At 43.6% G+C, this 26,415-nt stretch overlaps 1 protein-coding gene across 3 annotated transcripts in view; it reads left to right on the top strand.

Annotated features, from left to right (window-relative positions):
- The first annotated feature begins 1,634 nt into the window (after positions 1 to 1,634).
- LOC139574696 (disintegrin and metalloproteinase domain-containing protein 19-like) overlaps positions 1,635 to 26,415 on the top strand; it is a 60,480-nt gene continuing 35,699 nt past the window's right edge. Inside the window, exons 1-3 of one of the 3 annotated variants that reach the window (XM_071399508.1) lie at positions 1,635 to 2,003; positions 7,203 to 7,324; positions 8,791 to 8,864. In XM_071399508.1, coding sequence (XP_071255609.1) covers positions 1,880 to 2,003; positions 7,203 to 7,324; positions 8,791 to 8,864 — 320 coding nt within the window. In that variant the 5' untranslated portion in view covers positions 1,635 to 1,879. The remainder of the gene's footprint in view (positions 2,004 to 7,202; positions 7,325 to 8,790; positions 8,865 to 26,415) is intronic. The other 2 variants (XM_071399506.1, XM_071399507.1) reach the window with 2 other exon arrangements.

A 26,415-nucleotide genomic window follows, 5' to 3' on the forward strand; every position in this document is an offset into this window, starting at 1 on the left:
CGGTAAAATAAAAAAATCTCTGATCACCTCTGGCTCCTCCACATCTCTGATCACCTCTGGCTCCTCTATTTGCAGCTGCTTTTGGTCACTTAATCTTCCTTGTGGGTGTGAACTTAATTTCAAATCTCACCATTTCAATTCACAAAGGACAATTCCGTAGTCTTTGAATATTAATGTTTCACCCTGTGTTTCCATGATGTCCCAGCAGGTTTCAGTGCGTGTGCCTGCGTGCGGTGGCTTTTAACGGAATCACATAGAAATCAATAGCTGACCAATAAATGACTGGTGTTTTGGTGCCAGAGTTCCTTTTAGAAGAGCGAAGCACACTCTCGGCTGTGTGCCACTGCGCACTAGACACTTCTAATGTTATCACACACACTAGACACTTCTAATGTTATCAGACACGAGACACTTCTAATGTTATCACACACGAGACACTTCTAATATTATCACACACTAGACACTTCTAATATTATCACACACTAGACACTTCTAATATTATCACACACTAGACACTTCTAATGTTATCAGACACGAGACACTTCTAATATTATCACACACGAGACACTTCTAATATTATCAGACACTAGACACTTCTAATGTTATCACACACGAGACACTTCTAATATTATCAGACACTAGACACTTCTAATATTATCACACACTAGACACTTCTAATGTTATCACACAATAGACACTTCTAATATTATCAGACACTAGACACTTCTAATGTTATCACACACTAGACACTTCTAATATTATCACACACTAGACACTTCTAATATTATCACACACGAGACACTTCTAATATTATCAGACACTAGACACTTCTAATGTTATCACACACTAGACACTTCTAATATTATCACACACTAGACACTTCTAATGTTATCACACACTAGACACTTCTAATATTATCAGACACGGGACACTTCTAATATTATCACACACTAGACACTTCTAATATTATCAGACCTACTCAAACCACATCCACCTGACTGTGTGACATGTTCAACACACAGTGGCTGATAAATGTATAATAGTTGGGCCATGTTAATGCTTTTGGTGGGACAGAGCAAAAACAAGATGAAACCTAGTTTCTGAGGTACAGTATCATCATACACAAGACTGGTACAGTAGGCCTACAGCATTCAGATTGCCCTCCACTACCATGCCTGCACAGAGATGGTGCCGACCCCAGCATGGGCATGGCATGCTGTACTGTACACTACCTGTCTCTCTGCCAAGAAACCACCTGTGTGCTCACAATGACTCACCCAGGGGGCCCACAGCCATATGGGCCCTGGTCAAAAGCAGTGCACTATATAGGGAATAGGGTGCTTTTAGGACATAGGCTGAGCTGTGTGACAGAATTCATCTTTAGTATAAATGTTTTATAGTATTGCCATGACACGTTCTGTATTTTAGAACATTCACATTCGCCTATCATATGACATAGAACTTGTAAAAAATAGAAGATCATGTATTATTTTTGTATATGGTAACGCATACGTGTTAGGGCTACCAATAAACAATATCTAGTCTTCAACCGTTTTCAAAACCGATAGGCTCACAGAAATCGTTGGCGCGTCTCAGTCGAGCGGCCGGGTGCAAGCACGACCAGTTAGTTATAGTGTAGATGGGAGTGGCTGAAAATGAAAGAGGGAACTGAATGAAACAGAAGAGATGCGCTCTGCCTCTGTGGAAGCAACCCGAGCAGACAGAGCAATAGAGTGCTATTGTCGTCAACACATTTACCCGCAGCATAGGATATGTCGACAGGCAGCTATTATTTGTCCATTGCATATGCATTTTTTTTTGTATAGATTTTTGCTAGTAATTACATTGTCCGGTTTAAATTTTAACGCTTTATTTTAGCATGAGTCCAGGAGAACGGTTAACCCGATTTGATCTGAGTTCTGTATATTCCGGTCTGAGTCTGTATTTGATTGTCGTTATATGCTGTGTTGGGTCTTTTGTATCCAATCAACACGCTGCTGGCGGTAAGTCTGTTTATTCGTTACAATAATCAGTAAGTTAATGCATGGAAATTTCATTTTTCTGGATGGCTGATAAATATTTAATGATCATTTATTTTGAACTGTGCATAATGTTAGTTCACTCAGCCCGTTTGCGTTTACTGCTGTTTTAAGTCTTATTTAGTCTTTCTTAGAATAGGCTGTTGTGAATGTTCCCATTCATAACATACGCATGTTTTCTAGTGCAGTCTATTATTTTGACAACTTCTCAAAGAATGTACTGACGTCAGTTTTATATATAGTCAACTACAGAACTTCCTGTTGGCTACCTGTAGAAAGTGCTCCTGTTTTACCTCATGATAAGCTGTTGCCCATACTATTTACCAAGTGAGTTTTCATCTGTACTGAACACAAATACAAACGCAACATCCAACAATTTCAAAGATTCAAATTGAATTGAAAGATTCAAACTGAATTTAAATTACATTTATTGGGCCATTACTGGGAATACAGATATGCATCTGTTGTTCACAGATACCTTTTTAAAAAGTAGGGTGGCAGTGGATCAGAAAACCAGTCAGTACCTGGTGTAACCACCATATGCCTCATGCAGCGCAACACATCTCCCTTACAAAGAGTGGATCAGGCTGTTGATTGTGGAATGATGTCCCACCCCTCTTCAATGGCTGTCTGAAATTGGTGGATATTGACGAGAACTGGAACGCGCTGTGGTACACGTCAATCCAGAGCATCCCAAACATGCTCAAAGGGTGACATGTCTGGTGAGTATGCAGGCAATGGAAGAACTGGGACATTTCCACTTCCAGGAAGTGTGTACAGATCCTTGCGACATGGGGCCGTGCATTATCATGCTGAAACACGACGTAGTGGTGACGGATGACTGGTACGACACTGAGACTCAGGATCTCGTCACGGTATCTCTGTGCATTTCAAATTGCTCATACAATAACCCCACCGCCAACGCACTCTGTTCACAACGTTGACATTAGCAAACTGCTCGCCCACACTATGCCATACACATGGTCTGTGGTTGTGAGGCCGGTTGGACGTAGTGCCAAATTCTCTAAAATGATGTTGGAGGCAGCTTATGGTAGAGAAATTAACATTAAATTCTCTTGCAAAAACTCTGGTGGAAATTCCTGCAGTTAGCATGCCAATTGCACGCTCCCTCAAAACTGGAGACATCTGTGGCGTTGTGTGACAAAACTACACATTTTACAGTGGATTTTTATTGTCCCCAGCACAAAGTGCACCTATGTGATGATCATGCTTTTAAATCAGTTTCTTGATATGCCACACCTGTCAGGTGGCTGGATTATCTTGGCAAAGGATAAATCCTCACTAGCAGTGATGTAAACAAATTTGTGCACAAAATGTAAGAGAAATAAGCTTTTTGTGTGTATTGAACATTTTGGGGAACTTTTATTTCAGCTCATAAAACATGGGACCAAAACTTTACATGCTTTTATATTTTTGTTCAGTGTATATTTTTCATGCTGTCTATTTACCACAACAATCCGAGACTGTACTCAACGAGCTGTATAGAGCCCCACAGTGGAGGTATCATAATACCCATAAAACCTAGCAGTCAAACAGGAAAATGGTTCCAATTGTTTTTCCAACATTCATTTTTCCCATAGGGAATTTTAGAAAACTTTTAAATAAGTGTTTTGTGTAGGCTTACCCTGGCGTGACGTTTTGATAACCAGGTAAATCTCTCTCAGACAAGGTGACTTTCATCAATATATTCGTCTTTATTTACTCTCTGATTCTAAAATGCTAATTAGCATCAAAGTAGACATCATGCAAAACTACAAATCCCTACAAGCTCCTGCACGTCATCTCTAGCTGCTGCCTTTTCTATTTAAAACTTGCACAAGAGTTCACAAAATTGTCAATTTAAAGAAATGTTGGCAATTTATTCATTACTAAATTTAGCTCGCATTAGATAGTTAATCCAGAGATTCTTACCTTTGCCGCGATTCGGCAGTCTCATCCAGATCATCATGGCATTTATAGTTATTTTTGATAGCCACATTAGCAGCTAATTTGCATTTAATTTTGGGGGGGGTAAATACAGGCGAATATATTGAGAAGTCACCTTGTCCTAGAGAGATTTACACGGTTATCAAAACGTCACACCAGGGTAAGCCTACTCTTATTTTAAGTGTTTCTCAAATGTGTGGTGAAAAAATTACAGGACCATTTCCTTGTTTGACCGCTAGGTTTTATGGGTATTATGACTCATACTGTGGAACTCTATAGGGTCATAAGCAAACAAGAGCATGCTCATCCAAAGGTGGTGCTCCGAGTGGCCTGTGATTTTAATGCAGAAATACTGAAATCTGTTTTAGCTAATATCTACCAGCATGTCACATATGCAACTCTAGATCATCTTTACTCCACACAGAAATGCATACATAGCTCTCCCTCGCCCTCCTTTGGGCAAATCTGACCATAAGTCCATCCTCCTGATTCCTGCTTACAAGCAAAACCTCAAACAGGAAGTTTCGCTGACACTCTCAATATGGAAGTAGTCCAATGAAGCAGATGCTAAGCTACAAGACTATTCTCGAGCGCAGACTGGAATATGTTCTGGGATTCATCCAATGGCATTGAGGAGTTTACCGCATCAGTCACCGGCTTCATTAATAAGTGCATCAACAACATTGTTCCCACAGTGACCGTACGTATATATCCCAACCAGAAGCTATGGATTAAAGGCAACATCCGCACTGAGCTAAAGGCGCTTTCAAGGAGTGGGACACTAATCTGGACGCTTATTAAAAAATCCTGCTAAGCCCTCCGACTAATCATCAAACAGGAAAAGCGTCAATACAGGACTAAGCTCGTCAGATGTGGCAGGGCTTGCAAACTATCACGGATTTCAAAGGGAAACCCAGCCACGAGCTTCCCAGTGACTCAAGCCTACCAGACGAGCTAAATACATTCTGTGCTCGCTTCGAGGCAAGCAACACTGAACCATGAATGAGAGCACTAGCTGTTCTGGACGACTGTGTGATCATGCTCTCTGTAGCCGATGAGTAAGAGCTTTAAACAGGTTAACATTCACAAGGCCGCAGGGCCAGACTAATTACCAGGACATGTACTCAGCTGACCAGCTGGCAAGTGTATTCACTGACATTTTCAACCTCTCCCTGACCCAGTCTGTAATGCCTACATGTTTCAAGCAGACCACCATAGTCCCTGTGCCCAAGAATGCTAAGGTAACCTGTCGAAATGACTATCGAAACCATATTACTCACATCTGTAGCTATGAAATGCTTTGGCTCACATCAACACCATCATCTCAGATGGACCCACTCCAATTCACATACCACCCCAACAGATCCACAGATTACGCAATCTCTATTGCACTCCACACTGTGTTTTCCAACCTGGAAAAGAGGAACACCTGTGAGATTACTGTTCATTGACTACAGCTCAGCATTCAACACCATAGTGCCTCCAATCTCATCACTAAGCTAAGGACCCTGGAACTGAACACCTCCATCTGCAACTGGATCCTGGACACTCTGATGGGCCGCCCCCAGGGGGTGAGGGTAGGCAACAACACATCTGTGACTGTGTGGCCGCGCACGACTCCAACACCATCATTAAGTTTGCAGATGACATGACAGTGGTAGGCCTGATCAACAACGACAATGAGAAAACCTATAGGGAGGAGGTCAGAGACCTGACAGTGTGGTGCCAGAACAACAACGTGAGCAAGATATGAGCAAAACAAAGGAGCTGATCATAGACAACAGGAAATGTAAGGCCCACATTCACATCGACAGGGCTGTAGTGGAGCAGGTCGAGACCTTCAAGATCCTCGGTGTCCATATCACTAAGGATCTATCATGGTCAACACACACCAAAACATTCATGAAAAGGGCACGACAACGCCTTTTCCCCTTCAGGATCTTCCAATTGGCTCATTTATCCCCCCCTCCTCTCCCCTATAACTATTCCCCAGGTTGTTGCTGTAAATGAAAATGTGTTCGCAGTCAATTTATCTGGTAAAATTAGGGTTAAAAAATAAATGAAATAAAAAAGGAGGCCAAAAAGATTTGGCATTGGCGTTCAGATCCTCAAAAAGTTCTTCAGCTGCACCATCGAGAGCATCTTGACCGGATGCATCACCGCTTGGTATGGCAACTGCTACAGAGGGTAGTGTGTACAGCCCAGTACATCACTGGGGGCGAGTTTCCTGCCATCCAGGACCTCTATAGCAGGCGGTGTCAGAGGAAGGCCCTACAAATTGTAAAAGACTCCAGCCACCCAAGTCATAGACTGTTCTTTCTACTACTGTACGGCAAGCGGTACCGACACACCAAGTTTGAAACCAACAGGACCCCAAACAGCTTCTACCCCCAAGCCATAAGACCGTTAAATAGTTAAAGCTGCATTATGTCATTTTTTGGGCGACCTGACCAAATTCACATAGAAATCTTAGTTATAGATCTATCATTTGCATGGAAAGCAAGTCTAAGAAGCGGTTCTATGTGCGCTATCTATATGCTTACCATTCTTAAGTTTATTTTTTTGGTCTTTTACTTCTGGTTCTGTACACCAGCTTCAAACAGCTGAAAAATACAATATTTTTGGTTATTGAAAAAATATTTAACATTATTTAGATTGTACAATGATTCTCTTGTTTTTTCCACATAAACTGAAATTAAGAGAACTATTATAATTTTAGCAACTAGGAAATGGCAGAGCAATTTCTGCATATTGCACCTTTAACAAAAAGCCGGACTATCGGCATTGGCCCGTTTTTGCATAAACCTTTTGGAGTCATCACATACGCTGCTGCTGCTGTTTATTATCTGTCACTCTATTCCTAGTTTATATGTACATACCTACCTCAATTACCTCGTACCCCTGCACATCAACTTTGTACTGGTACCCCGTGTTTATAGCCAAGTTATCGTTACTCATTGTGTATTTATTATTATGTGCTTTATTTTTCTATTATTTCGCTATTTTCTTTCTCCCTGCATTGTTGGGAAGGGCCCGTAAGTAAACATTTCACTGTTAGTCTACACCTGTTGTTTTACAAAGCATGTGACTAATAAATATGCATTTAATTCTATTTTGCAATGACTACACAAGCTTGTTTTATTATATTTTATCAGGAGACGTCATATTAAAATCTCCTACTGCCCCTATTGACATGGTTGTAATTCCTGTGTGTAGAGGAGCAGAGATCGAGCCCCCAGGAGAACAACCACAGAATAGAACACCTAGAGAGATATGAGATTACATATCCACACTGGCTGCAGCCTGCAAGACACAGGAGGTCCATCCATGGAGAGAAGGTGAGATCCTATCACTGACATTACCTACTAACTCAGAGAGACATACATGGTTGTCCTCTAAAATAGCACAACACATTTCACACGTTACATCTAAGAGATATATAATGCTAGAGATATATAATGTTAGAGAGATATAATATTAGAGAGATATAATGTTAGAGAGATATAATATTAGAGAGATATAATGCTAGAGAGATATAATATTAGAGAGATATAATGCTAGAGAGATATAATGCTAGAGAGATATAATATTAGAGAGATATAATGCTAGAGAGATATAATGCTAGAGAGATATAATATTAGAGAGATATAATGCTAGAGAGATATAATATTAGAGAGATATAATGCTAGAGAGATATAATATTAGAGAGATATAATGCTAGAGAGATATAATGTTAGAGAGATATAATGTTAGAGAGATATAATGTTAGAGAGATATAATGTTAGAGAGATATAATATTAGAGAGATATAATGTTAGAGAGATATAATGCTAGAGAGATATAATGTTAGAGAGATATAATATTAGAGAGATATAATGCTAGAGAGATATAATGTTAGAGAGATATAATGTTAGAGAGATATAATATTAGAGAGATATAATGCTAGAGAGATATATTAGAGAGAGATAATGTCAGAGAGATATAATATTAGAGAGATATAATGTTAGAGAGATATAATATTAGAGAGATATAATGCTAGAGAGATATAATGCTAGAGAGATATAATGTTAGAGAGATATGTTAGAGAGATATATTAGAGAGAGATATAATAGAGAGAGATAATGTCAGAGAGATATAATGTTAGAGAGATATGTTAGAGAGATATATTAGAGAGATATAATGTTAGAGAGATATGTTAGAGAGATATATTAGAGAGATATAATGCTAGAGAGATATAATGTTAGAGAGATATGTTAGAGAGATATATTAGAGAGAGATATAATAGAGAGAGATAATGTCAGAGAGATATAATGTTAGAGAGATATGTTAGAGAGATACATTAGAGAGATATAATGCTAGAGCGATATAATGTTAGAGAGATATGTTAGAGAGATATATTAGAGAGAGATAATGTCAGAGAGATATAATATTAGAGAGATATAATGTTAGAGAGATATGTAAGATATAATGCTAGATATAATTGAGCAATAAGGCCTGAGGGTGTGTGGTATATGGCCAACATACTACAACTAAGGGCTGTTCTTACGCTCGACGCATCGCAGAGTGCCTGGACATACCCCTTATTGGCCATATACCACAAACCCCTGAAGTGCCTTTTTACTATTATAAACTGGTTACCAATGTAATTAGAGCAGTAAAAATACATGTTTTATCATACCCATGGTATATGGTCTGATATACCACGGTTGTCAGCCAATTAGCGTTCAGGGCTCGAACCACCCAGTTTATAATGTTAGATATAATGCTGGTGAGATATTATTCTATTTCTCTGGTTTTCTCCCCAGCAGCACCCGTCTGAGGCAGAGGTCCTCATCACAGCTGAGGGAGAGGAGATGACCCTCCGTCTGCACCGGAATGAGTAAGAACCTTACTGTACTATACTATACTGTACCATAACATACTGTGTTATACCATAACATACTGTACTTATAGCATAACGTACCGTACTATACCATAACGTACTGTACAATACCATAACATACTGTACTATACCATAACATACTGTACTATACCATAACAGACTGTGTTATACCATAACATACTGTACTATACCATACTGTACTGTACCATAACATACTGTGTTATACCATAACATACTGTACTATACCATAACATACTGTAATATACCATAACATACTGTACTATACCATAACATACTGTGTTATACCATAACATACTGTACTATACCATACTGTACTGTACCATAACATACTGTGTTATACCATAACATACTGTACTATACCATAACATACTGTAATATACCATAACATACTGTACTACACAATAACATACTGTACTATACCATAACGTACTGTATTATACCATAGCATACTGCACTATACCTTAACAGACTGTACTGTATTATACAAAGTCATACATTGTTGGTGACGGAGGGGAAGCTTTGTTAGGAAGCACAGTAGCACACACACACACACAGTCTCAAACCTCATCATTCAGGCTTTTCCCATATGTTTGAGTTTAGTTAGACAGATGTCAAAGTGAACATCTGTTTTGCATAAGGATGGAGGGAAGAGAGGATGGAGGGAGGGAGAGGGGGATGGAGTAGAGAAAGATAGAGGGTTCACCTAAAACCTAAACACCCAAGGGGAAACAGGAAGTGACTATCTTGTCCTTCTGTTCGACTTCCTATCAGTTGAAGGTAGTGATGGACAGATGAATCCTGGGGATCAGAGGAAAAGGACATAGAGGAAGGATGTGTGTGTGTCAACATTGATGCTGTAACAGCTAACGTCACACATTGACCCGTGTCACAATGTCTCAGCTCATCTGGCTAACAACACAATGACTCTGAGTCCCTCTGGCCGCAGGGGGAGGGTTTACATTGACTTACAGGGAGCAGCAGACGTCCACCTTTAGGAGAGGAATATCACACATGGAATGCATTTCCATGAACAAACATAATGGAAAGACAACCTTTGTGACAGTGTACCTGTCCTCAGGGTTGGATAAAGTTATGGTGGTGACTCATGACACACACACACACACACACACACACACACACACACACACACACACACACACACACACACACACACACACACACACACACACACACACACACACACACACACACACACACACACACACACACACACACACACAGAGAGAGCGTGACTCTGCTGTGTCTGACTGACCCTCCCCTTAGAGAGAGAACCCCACCAGGTGGTCACATTACAGCTTTAACGTGTGTGTGTGTGTGTGTGTGTGTGTGTGTGTGTGTGTGTGTGTGTGTGTGTGTGTGTGTGTGTGTGTGTGTGTGTGTGTGTGTGTGTGTGTGTGTGTGTGTGTGTGTGTGTGTGTGTGTGTGTGTGTGTGTGTGTGTCTTTGTGATTAGCAGACATTCTTTGAAATTAGATGAGAGGTACTATTTTACTGAGGTTGTGCTTTAGTAATCTGACTGCTCAACATTCTCAGAGAAACCTTTAATAATCTGACTGCTCAACATCCTTTAGTAATCTGACTGCTCAACATCTTCAGAGGAACCTTTAGTAATCTGACTGCTCAACATCCTCATAAGAACCTTTAGTAATCTGACTGCTCAACATCCTTTAGTAATCTGACTGCTCAACATCCTTTAGTAATCTGACTGCTCAACATTCTCAGAGAAACCTTTAATAATCTGACTGCTCAACATCCTTTAGTAATCTGACTGCTCAACATCTTCAGAGGAACCTTTAGTAATCTGACTGCTCAACATCCTCATACGAACCTTTAGTAATCTGACTGCTCAACATCCTTTAGTAATCTGACTGCTCAACATCCTTTAGTAATCTGACTGCTCAACATCCTCAGAGGAACCTTTAATAATCTGACTGCTCAACATCCTTTAGTAATCTGACTGCTCAACATTCTCAGAGAAACCTTTAATAATCTGACTGCTCAACATCCTTTAGTAATCTGACTGCTCAACATCTTCAGAGGAACCTTTAGTAATCTGACTGCTCAACATCCTCATAAGAACCTTTAGTAATCTGACTGCTCAACATCCTTTAGTAATCTGACTGCTCAACATCCTTTAGTAATCTGACTGCTCAACATCCTCAGAGGAACCTATAGTAATCTGACTACTCAACATCCTTTAGTAATCTGACTGCTCAACATCCTCAGAGGAACCTTTAGTAATCTGACTGCTCAACATCCTCAGAGAAACCTTTAGTAATCTGACTGCTCAACATCCTCAGAGGAACCTTTAGTACTCTGACTGCTCAACATCCTCAGAGAAACCTTTAGTAATCTGACTGCTCAACATCCTCAGAGAAACCTTTAGTAATCTGACTGCTCAACATCCTCAGAGGAACCTTTAGTAATCTGACTGCTCAACATCCTCAGAGGAACCTTTAGTAATCTGACTGCTCAACATCCTCAGAGAAACCTTTAGTAATCTGACTGCTCAACATCCTTTAGTAATCTGACTGCTCAACATCCTCAGAGAAACCTTTAGTAATCTGACTGCTCAACATCCTTTAGTAATCTGACTGCTCAACATCCTTTAGTAATCTGACTGCTCAACATCCTCAGAGGAACCTTTAGTAATCTGACTGCTCAACATCCTCAGAGAAACCTTTAGTAATCTGACTGCTCAACATCCTCAGAGAAACCTTTAATAATCTGACTGCTCAACATCCTTTAGTAATCTGACTGCTCAACATCTTCAGAGGAACCTTTAGTAATCTGACTGCTCAACATCCTCATAAGAACCTTTAGTAATCTGACTGCTCAACATCCTTTAGTAATCTGACTGCTCAACATCCTTTAGTAATCTGACTGCTCAACATTCTCAGAGAAACCTTTAATAATCTGACTGCTCAACATCCTTTAGTAATCTGACTGCTCAACATCTTCAGAGGAACCTTTAGTAATCTGACTGCTCAACATCCTCATAAGAACCTTTAGTAATCTGACTGCTCAACATCCTTTAGTAATCTGACTGCTCAACATCCTTTAGTAATCTGACTGCTCAACATTCTCAGAGAAACCTTTAATAATCTGACTGCTCAACATCCTTTAGTAATCTGACTGCTCAACATCTTCAGAGGAACCTTTAGTAATCTGACTGCTCAACATCCTCATAAGAACCTTTAGTAATCTGACTGCTCAACATCCTTTAGTAATCTGACTGCTCAACATCCTTTAGTAATCTGACTGCTCAACATCCTCAGAGGAACCTTTAATAATCTGACTGCTCAACATCCTTTAGTAATCTGACTGCTCAACATTCTCAGAGAAACCTTTAATAATCTGACTGCTCAACATCCTTTAGTAATCTGACTGCTCAACATCTTCAGAGGAACCTTTAGTAATCTGACTGCTCAACATCCTCATAAGAACCTTTAGTAATCTGACTGCTCAACATCCTTTAGTAATCTGACTGCTCAACATCCTTTAGTAATCTGACTGCTCAACATCCTCAGAGGAACCTTTAGTAATCTGACTGCTCAACATCCTTTAGTAATCTGACTGCTCAACATCCTTTAGTAATCTGACTGCTCAACATCCTCAGAGGAACCTTTAGTAATCTGACTGCTCAACATCCTCAGAGAAACCTTTAGTAATCTGACTGCTCAACATCCTCAGAGGAACCTTTAGTAATCTGACTGCTCAACATCCTCAGAGAAACCTTTAGTAATCTGACTGCTCAACATCCTCAGAGAAACCTTTAGTAATCTGACTGCTCAACATCCTCAGAGGAACCTTTAGTAATCTGACTGCTCAACATCCTCAGAGGAACCTTTAGTAATCTGACTGCTCAACATCCTCAGAGAAACCTTTAGTAATCTGACTGCTCAACATCCTTTAGTAATCTGACTGCTCAACATCCTCAGAGAAACCTTTAGTAATCTGACTGCTCAACATCCTTTAGTAATCTGACTGCTCAACATCCTTTAGTAATCTGACTGCTCAACATCCTCAGAGGAACCTTTAGTAATCTGACTGCTCAACATCCTCAGAGAAACCTTTAGTAATCTGACTGCTCAACATCCTCAGAGGAATTTGAAAAATAAAGAAACTAAAACTGTGCAAGATTACTAGAACGCTTCAGTCAGTTGAATGTCACTCTGTAAACTCACTGGTTGAGTTAGTGGGAGGAAAGTATGTTACATTGAGCATTTCTCCACAGTAAGGTGTTACGATGATGCAGCGAAGATGTGTTGGTTTAAAGGCATACGACTGCAATTATTGTTATTTTCTTAATTCACTGTTCGGTGGTTAACATTGTATATATCATTATTTCAGTAAAGTGCTTAGGCACATATGACACTCACATGTCAGGTTACGTTATACATGTTAAAGATTTAAGCAGACGCTCCTATCCAGAGTAACATTCAATATGTGTACTCAAACCAAGAGGATAGACTAACAACACCATAACCTTCTTTAGCTCCAATACAGGACTAAGTCATCAACACAGGACTAGAATAAGACTGGAGATCTGGAGTTTTATCATAGCTGTATGAAATCCATAACCTCTTATTGTCCTATTATTGATCCACAGTGTTGCAAAATGAATGTGCTGTGTTTGACCGTGCTCGGGTTATTATCTGGAGCTATCATGTGAATAGTGTATAAGACATAGTAACATGAAGCTACACAAACATGCTGCTACTTTAGTTGATCCTTATTCTAATTTCTCTCTCTTTGGTCCAGATTTCTCTCCAGTGTTTCTGCTGACTCCAGCCCACATAGTTCATCTCTTCTGATTCTCTCCCTCTCTGTCACACTCGCTCAATTCAATTCAAAGGGCTTTATTGGCAAGGGAAACATATGTTTACATTGTCAAAGCAAATGGAAGAGGCAATAAACAAACAGGAAATAAACAAGGGAAACATTAGTAAACATTACACTCATAAAAGTTTTAGAAGAATATAGGTATTTAAAATGTTAAATTATTGGCTATGTACAGTGTTGTAACAATGTGCAATTAGTTGAAGTATGAAACAGAAAATTAATAAACATAAATATAGGTTGTATTTACAATGGTGTTTGTTCTTCACTGGTTGCCCTTTTCTTGTGGCAACAGGTCACTAATCTTCCTGCTGTGATGGCACACTGTGATATTTCGCCTAACAGATATGGGAGTTGATCAAAATTGGGTTTGTTTTCGAATTCTTTGTGGGTCTGTGTAATCTGAGGGAAATATGTGTCTCTAATATGGTCATACATTGGGCAGGAGGTTAGGAAGTGCAGCGCAGTTTCCACCTCATTTTGTGGGCAGTGTGCACATAGTCTGTCTTCTGTTGAAAGCCAGGTCTGCCTACTAAGGTCTCTCTCAATAGCAAGGCTATGCTCACTGAGCCTGTCCATAGTCAAGGATTTTCTTAATTTTGGGTCAGTCTCAGTGGTCAGGTATTCTGCCACTGTGTACTCTCTGTTTAGGACCAGTCTCAGTGGTCAGGTATTCTGCCACTGTGTACTCTCTGTTTAGGACCAGTCTCAGTAGTCAGGTATTCTGCCACTGTGTACTCTCTGTTTAGGACCAGTCTCAGTAGTCAGGTATTCTGCCACTGTGTACTCTCTGTTTAGGACCAGTCTCAGTAGTCAGGTATTCTGCCACTGTGTACTCTCTGTTTAGGACCAGTCTCAGGTATTCTGCCACTGTGTACTCTCTGTTTAGGACCAGTCCCAGTGGTCAGGTATTCTGCCACTGTGTACTCTCTGTTTAGGACCAGTCCCAGTGATCAGGTATTCTGCCACTGTGTACTCTCTGTTTAGGACCAGTCTCAGTGGTCAGGTATTCTCCCACTGTGTACTCTCTGTTTAGGACCAGTCTCAGTGGTCAGGTATTCTGCCACTGTGTACTCTCTGTTTAGGGCCAGTTACAGTGGTCAGGTATTCTGCCACTGTGTACTCTCTGATTAGGACCAGTCTCAGTGGTCAGGTATTCTGCCACTGTGTACTCTCTGTTTAGGACCAGTCTCAGTAGTCAGGTATTCTGCCACTGTGTACTCTCTGATTAGGACCAGTCTCAGTAGTCAGGTATTCTGCCACTGTGTACTTTCTGTTTAGGACCAGTCTCAGTTAGTCAGGTATTCTGCCACTGTGTACTCTCTGTTTAGGACCAGTCCCAGTGGTCAGGTATTCTGCCACTGTGTACTCTCTGTTTAGGACCAGTCTCAGTTAGTCAGGTATTCTGCCACTGTGTACTCTCTGATTAGGACCAGTCTCAGTGGTCAGGTATTCTGCCACTGTGTACTCTCTGTTTAGGACCAGTCTCAGTGGTCAGGTATTCTGCCACTGTGTACTCTCTGTTTAAGACCAGTCTCAGTGGTCAGGTATTCTGCCACTGTGTACTCTCTGTTTAGGACCAGTCTCAGTGGTCAGGTATTCTGCCACTGTGTACTCTCTGTTTAGGACCAGTCTCAGTGGTCAGGTATTCTGCCACTGTGTACTCTCTGTTTAGGACCTGTCTCAGTAGTCAGGTATTCTGCCACTGTGTACTCTCTGATTAGGACCAGTCTCAGTGGTCAGGTATTCTGCCACTGTGTACTCTCTGTTTAGGACCAGTCTCAGTGGTCAGGTATTCTGCCACTGTGTACTCTCTGTTTAGGACCAGTCCCAGTGGTCAGGTATTCTGCCACTGTGTACTCTCTGTTTAGGACCAGTCTCAGTGGTCAGGTATTCTGCCACTGTGTACTCTCTGATTAGGGCCAAATCGTATTCTAGTTTGCTCTTGTTTGGTTGAATCTTTCTTTTTTTGTGTCACAAAATATTTTAGCTTTCTCCTAATTTGGTTGGATGTAATTGTGTTGCTGTCCTGGGGCTCTATGAGGTCTGTTTGTACAAAGATCCCCAGACCCAGCTGGCTGAGGGGACTCTTCTCCAAGCTAAACTCTCTGTTGGTGAGGGCTTTGTGGTGGAATTGTGGGCATCGCTTCTCTCTCGCTCGCTCACTCGCTCTCTCTCAGTTCAATTCAATTCAAACAAAAGTTAAATAAACAATCAAAAATGAACAGTAAACATTACACTCACAGAAGTTCCAAAAGAATAAAGACATTTAAAATGTCATATTATGTCTATGTACAGTGCTCTAACAATGTTCAAATAGTTAAAGTACATTAGAGAAAATAAATTAACACTCTCTCTTGTTTTCTTTCGCTCTCTCATCCTCTCCTCTCCACTCTCTGTGGGTCAGTGTGAGGGAGAAGGCGTTTTATGCTAATCAGGTTCTCTGATCAATGGCTGAGTCTGGAGAGTAGCCAGAGAACGGTCTTATATCCCAGAACAATACCCCTGGCTCAGTCCCAGCCCCAGTCCAAACCCGCTACCTCAGCCTTTTACCCTGGCTTAGCCCCTACCCCAGTCCTCTACCCCAGTCCTCTACCCCAGTCATCTTTACCCCAGTCCTCTACCCCAGTCATCTTTACCCCAGTCATCTTTACCCCAGTCCTCTACCCCAGTCCTCTACCCCAGTCATCTTTAGCCCAGTCCTCTACCCCAGTCATCTTTAGCCCAGTCCTCTACCCCAGTCATCTTTAGCCCAGTCCTCTACCCCAGTCATCTTTACCTCAGTTCTCTACCCCATTCCATTTCACCCAAGTCCTCTAACCAGGTCCTAATTACCCCAGTCATCTTTACACCAGTCTACTAACCCAGTCCTCTTTACCCCAGTCTACTACCCAAGTCCTCTTTACCCCAGTCATCTTTACACCAGTCTACTAACCCAAGTCCTCTTTACCCCAGTCTACTACCCCAGTCCTCTTTACCCCAGTCTACTACCCCGGTCCACTTTACCCCAGTCCACAACCCCAGTCCACTTTACCCCAGTCTACTACCCAAGTCCTCTTTACCCCAGTCATCTTTACACCAGTCTACTAACCCAAGTCCTCTTTACCCCAGTCTACTACCTCAGTCATATTTACCCCAGTCTACTACCCAAGTCCTCTTTACCCCAGTCATCTTTACACCAGTCTACTAACCCAAGTCCTCTTTACCCCAGTCTACTACCTCAGTCATATTTACCCCAGTCTACTACCCAAGTCACCTACCCCAGTCCTCTTCACCCCAGTCTACTACCCCAGTCACCTACCCCAGTCCGCTTTACTCCAGTCTACTACCCCAGTCCTTTTTACCCCAGTCCCTTTTACCCCAGTCTACTACCCCAGTCACCTACCCCAGTCCGCTTTACTCCAGTCTACTACCCCAGTCCTTTTTACCCCAGTCCCTTTTACCCCAGTCCACAACCCCAGTCCTCTTTACTCCAGTCTCCTACCCCAGTCCTTTTTACCCCAGTCCCTTTTACCCCAGTCGCCTACCCCAGTCCTCTTTACCCCAGTCTACTACCCCAGTTCTCTTTACCCCAGTCTACTAACCCAGTCCTGTTCGCCCTAGTCTACTACCCCAGTCTTCTTTACCCCACTCTACTACCCACCTCCTACCCCAGTCCTCTTTACCCCAGTCTACTACCCCAGTCATATTTACCCCAGTCTACTACCCAAGTCTTCTTTACCCCAGTCTACTACCCAAGTCTTCTTTACCCCAATCTCATACCCCAGTCCTCTTTACCCCACTCTACTACCCGTCTCCTACCCCAGTACTCTTTACCCCAGTCTACTACCCCAGTCATATTTACCCCAGTCCACAACCCCAGTCCTCTTTACTCCAGTCTACTACCCCAGTCTTCTTTACCCCAGTCTACTACCCAAGTCTTCTTTACCCCAGTCTACTACCCAAGTCTTCTTTATTCCAGTCTCCTACCCCAGTCCTCTTTATTCCAGGGTACTACCCCAGTTCTCTTTACCCCAGTCTACTACCCCAGTGCTCTTTATTCCAGTCTACTACCCCAGTCCTCTTTATTCCAGTCTACTACCCCAGTCCTCTTTATTCCAGGGTACTACCCCAGTTCTCTTTACCCCAGTCTATTACCCCAGTCCTCTTTACCCCAGTCTCCTACCCCAGTCCTCTTTACTCCAGTCTACTACCCCATTCCTCTTTATTCCAGTCTACTACCCCAGTCCTATTTTCTTCAGTGCTCTCTCTCCTTGTCCCTAAACTCTCCTGCAGGCCTCTGCTCCAGCCCTGTCCCCTGCCCCAGTCCTAGACCTCACCAGCCTTATCCCCTGCCCCAGTCCTAGACTTCACCAGCCTTATCCCCTGCCCCAGTCCTAGACCTCACCAGCCTTATCCCCTGCCCCAGTCCTAGACTTCACCAGCCTTATCCCCTGCCCCAGTCCTAGACTTCACCAGCCTTATCCCCTGCCCCAGTCCTAGACTTCACCAGCCTTATCCCCTGCCCCAGTCCTAAACCTCACCATCCTCCAGCCAATAGAAGGAGATGAAGTGGTCTCTTTCTTTCTATCTAGATCATTCCTTCCTTCCTTTCATCTCCTTTACTGTCTCCTTTCTCCTTCTCTCACTCTCTTTCCTTCCATTTCTCCTTATCTCTCTCCTCCCCTCCCTCCCTCCCTCCCTCCCTCCCTCCCTTTCTCACTCTCCTGCTCTCCCTCCCTCCCTCCCTCCCTCCCTCCCTCCCTCCCTCCCTCCCTCTCCGTCTCCTCCCCTCCCTCCCTCCTTCTCTGTCTCCTCCCCTCCCTCTCTCCTTCTCTGTCTCCTCCCCTCCCTTTCTCATTCTCTTGCTCTCCCTCCCTCCTCTCTCTCCTCCCCTCCCTCTCTTTTTCTTTCTCTCCTCCCCTCCCTCTCTCCTTCTCTATTTCAGTCTGTCTCCTTTGCTCTTGTCTTTGAATCACTTAATCATAAACCTGCTGTGTGTGTGTGTGTGTGTGTGTGTGTGTGTGTGTGTGTGTGTGTGTGTGTGTGTGTGTGTGTGTGTGTGTGTGTGTGTGTGTGTGTGTGTGTGTGTGTGTGTGTGTGTGTGTGTGTGTGTGTGTGTGTGTGTGTGTGTGTGTGTGTGTGTGTGTGTGTGTGTGTGTGTGTCTCAGGGCTTTTAGCCTAATGAAAGGCTGTTGCGGGGCCAGAGGAGGACGGTGATTTGGTTAAGAGTCAGGAGGAGCTGTGCTGCTGAGTCAGAGAGAGAAGCAGAGAGAGAGAGAAAGCGAGACATGAATAGGACAATGGAAGGGTAGAGAACAGGAAAGACAGGGAGAGTTAAGGAACGCGGGGGGAGGGTTATGTGGTGTTCAAATCTGTTTATTGTCTTGTTTCCCCCTGCCCCCCCTCCTCTCCTCTGTCAAATCAAATTTTATTGTTCACATACACATGGTTAGCAGATGTTACTGCAAGTATAGTGAAATGCTTGTGATTCTAGTTCCGACAGTGCAGTAAAATCTAACAAGTAATCTAACAATTCCCCAACAACTACCTAATACACACAAATCTAAAGGGGTGAATGTGTACATATAAATATATGGATGAGCGATGGCCGAGCGACATAGGCAAGGTGCAACAGATGGTGTAAAATACAGTATATACAGTCGGACGTTTACATACACTTAGGTTGGAGTCATTAAAATTAGTTTTTCAACCACCCCACAAATTTCTTGTTAACAAACTACAGTTTTGGCAAGTCGGTGAGGACATCTACTAAGTAATTTTTCCGACAATTGTTTACAGACAGATTATTTCACTTATAATTCACTGTATCACAATTCCAGTGGGTCAGAAGTTTACATACAGTAAGTTGACTGTGCCCTTAAAAACCTTGGAAAATTCCCGAAAATTATGTCATGGCTTTAGAAGCTTCTGATGGGCTAATTGACATCATTTGAGTCAATTGGAGCTGTACCTGTGGATGTATTTCAAGGCCTACCTTCAAACTCAGTTCCTCTTTGCTTGACATCATGGGAAAATCAAAAGAATTCAGCCAAGACCTCATAAAATAAATTGGAGACCTCCACAAGTCTGGTTCATCCTTGGGAGCGATTTCCAAACGCCTGAAGGTACCACATTCATCTGTACAAACAATAGTATAAACACCATGGGACCACGCAGCCATCATACTGCTCAGGAAGGAGATGCGTTCTGTCTCCTAGAGATGAACGTACTTTGGTGCGAAAAGTGCAAATCAATCCCAGAACAACAGCAAAGGACCTTGTGAAGATGCTGGAGGAAACAGGTACAAAAGTATCTGTCCACAGTAAAACAAGTCCTATATCAACATAACCTGAAGGGCCGCTCGGCAAGGAAGAAGCCACTGCTCCAAAACCACCATAAAAAGCCAGACTACGGTTTGCAACTGCACATGGGGACAAAGATTGTACTTTTAGGAGAAATGTCCTCTGGTTTGATTAAACAAAAATAGAACTGTTTGGCCATAATGACCATCGTTATATTTGGAGGAAAAAGAGGGACGCTTGCAAGCCGAAGAACACCATCCCAACCGTGAAGCACGAGGGTGGCAGCATCATGTTGTGGGGGTGCTTTGCTGCAGGAGGGTATGGTGCACTTCACAAAATAGATAACTTCATGAGGAATAAAATTTATGTGGATATATTGAAGCTTGAATCTCTATATTGAATCTCAAGAAATCAGTCAGGAAGTTAAAGCTTGGTTGCAAATGGGTCTTCCGAATGAACACTGACCCCAAGCATACTTCCAAAGTTGTGGCATAATGGCTTAAGGACAACAATATCAAGGTATTGGAGTGGCCATCACAAAGCCATGACCTCAATCCTATAGAACATTTGTGGGCAGAACTGAAAAAGTGTGTGCGAGCAAGGAGGCCTACAAACCTGACTCAGTTACACCAGCTCTGTCAGGAGGAATGGGCCAAAATTCACCCAACTTATTGTGGGAAGCTTGTGGAAGGCTACCCGAAACGTTTGACCCAAGTTAAACAATTTAAAGGCAATGCTACAAAATACTAATTTAGTGTATGTACACTTCTGACCCACTGGGAATGTGATGATAGAAATAAAAGCTGAAATAAATCATTCTCTCTACTATTATTCTGACATTTCACATTCTTAAAATAAAGTGGTGATCCTAACTGACCTAAGACAGGGGATTTTTAGTAGTATTAAATGTCAGTAATTGTGAAAAACTGACTTTAAATGTATTTGGCTAAGGTGTATGTAAACTTCTGACTTCAACTGTACGTATGATATGAGTAATGTAAGATATGTAAACATGATTAAAGTGGCATTATTTATTGTTTAAAGTGACTAGTGATCCATTTATTAATGTGGCCAGTGATTGGGTCTCAATGTAGGCAGCAGCCTCTCCAACTTAGTGATTGCTGTTTGGCAGTCTGATGGCCTTGAGATAGAAGCTGTTTTTCAGTCTCTCGGTCCCAGCTTTGATGCACCTGTACTGACCTCGCCTTCTGGATGATACTAAACCTTCCACCTTCTACACTGCTGTCCCTTCGATGTGGATAGGGGGGTGCTCCCTCTGTTGTTTCCTGAAGTCCACGATCATCTCCTTTGTTTTGTTGACGTTGAGTGAGAGGTTGTTTTCCTGACACTACACTCCGAGTGCCCTCACCTCCTCCCTGTAGGCTGTCTCGTCGGTGTTGGTAATCAAGCCCACTACTGTTGTGTCGTCTGAAAACTCCCTGGGTGAACAAGGAGTACAGGAGGCGGCTGAGAACACACCCTTGTGGGGCCCCAGTGTTGAGGATCAGCAGGGTGGAGATGTTGTTTCCTATCCTCACCACCTAGGGTGGTCAGGTGAGCAGAAGGACATGAGTTCCTGTATGTTGTTATGATTACACCATGAGTTGTTAATCATGAAGCATACACCCCCGCCCTTCCTCTTCCCAGAAAGTCTAGAACCCAATTCCACAGGGCGGGGTTGAGACCCAGGGCCTCCAGCTTGATGATGAGCTTGGAGGGTACTATGGTGTTGAATGCTGAGCTGTAGTTAATGAACAGCATTCTTACATAGGTATTCCTCTTGTCCAGATGGGATAGGGCAGTGTGCAGTGTGATGGCGATTGCATCATCTGTGGATCTATTGGGGCGGTAAGCAAACTGAAGTGGGTCTAGGGTGACAGGTAAGGTGGAAGAATATGATCCTTGACTAGTCTCTCAAAGCACTTCATGATGACAGAAGTGAGTTCTACAGGCCGGTAGTCATTTAGTTCAGTTATCTTTGCCTTCTTGGGTACAGGAACAATGGTGGCCATCTTGAAGCATGTGGGGACAACAGACTGGGATAGGGAGCGATTGAATATGTCCTTAAACACACTAGTCAGCTGGTCTGCGCATGCTCTGAGGCTAGGGATGCTGTCTGGGCTAGCAGCCTTGCGAGGGTTAACATGTTTAAATATTTTACTCACACATTTACTCACAGTACAGGAGAGTACATTTACTCACAGTACAGGAGAGTACATTTACTCACAGTACAGGAGAAATGCTCCTGTACTGGCATTTCGCTTGTTTGATTGCCTTGTGGAGGGAATAACTACACTGTTTATATTCAGCCATATTCCAAGACCTCTTTCCATGGTTAAATGTGGTGGTTTCCACTTTCAGTTTTGCGCGAATGCCACCATCCATCCACGGATTCTGGTTAGGGTAGGTTTTAATAGTCACAGTGGGTACAACATCTCCAATGCACTTCCTTATAAACTCACTCACCGAGTCAGTGTATTGGTCGATGTTGTTCTCTGGCTGACCAGAACATATCCCAGTCCGCGTGATCAAAACAATCTTGAAGCGTGGATTCCGATTGGTCAGACCAGCGTTGAATGGTTCTAGTCACTGGTACATCCTGTTTGAATTTCTGCCTATAAGACGGTAGGAGCAAGATGGAGTCGTTGTCGGGATTTGCCGAAGGGAGGGTGGGGGAGGGCTTTGTACGCATCGTGAAATTGAGAGTAGCAGTGATCGAGTGTATTACTCCCGCGCGTAGTGCAATCAATATGCTGTTAGAATTTAGGTAACCTTGTTCTCCGATTTGCTTTGTTAAAATCCCAAGCAACAATAAATGTAGCCTCAGGATATATGGTTTCCAGTTTACATAGAGTCCAGTGAAGTTCCTTGAGGGCCGTCTTGGTGTCGATAACTGATGAGAATTCTCTTGGGAGGTAATATGGCCGGCATTTGATTGTAAGGAATTCTAGGTCAGGTGAGCAGAAGGACATGAGTTCCTGTATGTTGTTATGATTACACCATGAGTTGTTAATCATGAAGCATACACCCCCGCCCTTCCTCTTCCCAGAGAGGGGTGTTTATGTCTGTCGGCGCGATACATGGAGAAGCCCGGTGACTGAACCAATTCCGACAACATATCCCGCGAGAGCCATGCTTCCGTGAAACAGAGCATTTTACAATCTCTGATGCCTCCCATCTCCTCTGTCCACCCCTCTACTTTCCTCTGTCCACTCCTGTCCTCTCCTCTGTCCACCCCTCCCCTCTCCTCTGTCCACCCCTCTCCTCTTCTCTGTCCACCCCTCTCCTCTCCTCAGTCCACCCCTCTCCTCTGTCCACCCCTCTCCTCCCCTCTGTCCTCTCTTCTCTTCTGTCCACTCTTCTCCTCTCCTTTGTCCACTCTTCTCCTAAACCCTCTGTCCACCCTTCTCCTCTGTCCACCCCTCTCCTCTGTCCTCTCTTCTCCTAAACCCTCTTTCCACCCCTCTCCTCTCCTCTTTCCACTCCTGTCCTCTCCTCTGTCCACTCCTGTCCTCTCCTCTGTCCACTCCTCTCCTCTCCTCTTTCCACCCCTCTCCTCTCCTCTTTCCACTCCTGTCCTCTCCTCTTTCCACCCCTCTCCTCTCCTCTTTCCACTCCTGTCCTCTCCTCTGTCCACCCCTCTCCTCTCCTCTTTCCACTCCTGTCCTCTCCTCTGTCCACCCCTCTGACAAGCCCCACTCTTTTCACTCCTCTCCTCTGTCCACTATACCTTTTCCTCTCCACTGCTCTCCTCCCCCTCTCCTCTCATCCTTTTCCCAGTAGAGAAGTTTAAGCTTCAGGTCAACACACGTCCCCCACTGTACAGTCAGGATATAGAGAATGATGACCACACACAGAGACAGACACCAGACCATACAGACACCAGACCATACAGACACCAGACCATACAGACATCAGACAGACAGACAGACAGACAGACAGACAGACAGACAGACAGACAGACAGACATCAGACAGACAGACATCAGACCAGACAGACACCAGACCAGACAGACATCAGACAGACAGACATCAGACATCAGACAGATCAGACAGACACCAGACAGACAGACATCAGACAGACAGACAGACAGACCAGACAGACATCAGACCAGACAGACACCAGACAGACACCAGACAGACATCAGACAGACACCAGACCAGACAGACACCAGCCAGACATCAGACAGACAGACACCAGACCAGACAGACACCAGACCAGACAGACACCAGACCAGACAGACACCAGACAGACAGACACCAGACAGACAGACACCAGACAGACAGACAGACAGACAGACAGACAGACAGACAGACAGACAGACAGACAGACCAGACAGACAGACAGACAGACAGACAGACAGACAGACAGACAGACAGACAGACAGACAGACAGACAGACAGACAGACAGACAGACACCAGACCAGACAGACAGACAGACAGACAGACAGACAGACAGACAGACAGACAGACAGACAGACAGACAGACAGACACCAGACCGACAGACACCAGACAGACAGACACCAGACCAGACAGACAGACAGACAGACAGACAGACAGACAGACAGACAGACAGACAGACAGACGCCAGACCAGACAGACAGACAGACAGACAGACGCCAGACCAGACCAGACCAGACAGACAGACAGACGCCAGACCAGACAGACAGACAGACAGTCGCCAGACCAGACAGTCATCAGACAGACAGACACAGATGATACATAACAGAGACATCTCTTCTCCCTGTGACTTTGGCACGTTTGCTTGTCCTTCTTTCTTTCTTTCAGTTGATGTTAAGTATTTCACCGCTACAGATCTATATACTTGTTTGACTTTAGGTTGACCCCAGCTGAGACAGTCTGTCAGACACACACACCCTCCCGGCTCTGCCATAAAAGCCCCTTCATCATTCATTTCTCTAGTTGCGTCATCCCCTGCCACCCCTGCTTTTAGTTCTAATGAAGACACACACACACAGAGACCCTGGTGATGTCATCTGATACCATGAGAGAATGTGACCCACTGACCCTGATGTGCACTAGCCCTCCCCTTCTCCCCCCTCTCTCTATCTCACTCTCACTGTCTCTCTCTTTCTTCCCCCTCCTCTCTCTCTTCCTCTTCCCCTCTCTCTATCTTTCCGTTGTGACTGAACCAAGTCTTTTGTCTTAGCCCTGCTCTCAGACAGCCATTCTTCAGACTAACTGCTTCTCAATCACAGCATCTGTCTGGAGCCTGGACTTGATCCAGAACTCTGTCCACCCCTCTGTCCACCACCACCACCATACACTCTAACCACCACCACCATACACTCTAACCACCACCATACACTCTAACCACCACCATTCACTCTAACCACCACCATACACTCTAACCACCACCACCATACACTCTAACCACCACCATTCACTCTAACCACCACCACCATCCACTCTAACCACCACCACCACCATACACTCTAACCACCACCATACACTCTAACCACCACCATTCACTCTAACCACCACCACCATTCACTCTAACCACCACCATTCACTCTAACCACCACCATTCACTCTAACCACCACCACCATACACTCTAACCACCACCATTCACTCTAACCACCACCACCATACACTCTAACCATACACTCTAACCACCACCACCATACACTCTAACCACCACCATTCACTCTAACCACCACCATCATACACTCTAACCACCACCACCATACACTCTAACCACCACCACCATACACTCTAACCACCACCACCACCATACACTCTAACCACCACCACCATACACTCTAACCACCACCACCATACACTCTAACCACCACCACCATACACTCTAACCACCACCACCATTCACTCTAACCACCACCACCATACACTCTAACCACCACCACCATACACTCTAACCACCACCATCATACACTCTAACCACCACCACCATACACTCTAACCGCCACCGCCACCACCACCATACACTCTAACCACCACCACCATACACTCTAACCACCACCATACACTCTAACCACCACCACCATCCACTCTAACCACCACCATACACTCTAACCACCACCACCATACACTCTAACCACCACCACCATACACTCTAACCACCACCACCATACACTCTAACCACCACCACCATACACTCTAACCACCACCACCATACACTCTAACCACCACCACCATACACTCTAACCACCACCACCATACACTCTAACCACCACCATTCACTCTAACCACCACCACCATACACTCTAACCACCACCATTCACTCTAACCACCACCATACACTCTAACCACCACCACCACCATACACTCTAACCACCACCATTCACTCTAACCACCACCACCATACACTCTAACCACCACCATTCACTCTAACCACCAC

The sequence above is a fragment of the Salvelinus alpinus genome, chromosome 4, assembly GCF_045679555.1.
Source record: "Salvelinus alpinus chromosome 4, SLU_Salpinus.1, whole genome shotgun sequence".
NCBI lineage: Eukaryota > Metazoa > Chordata > Actinopteri > Salmoniformes > Salmonidae > Salvelinus > Salvelinus alpinus.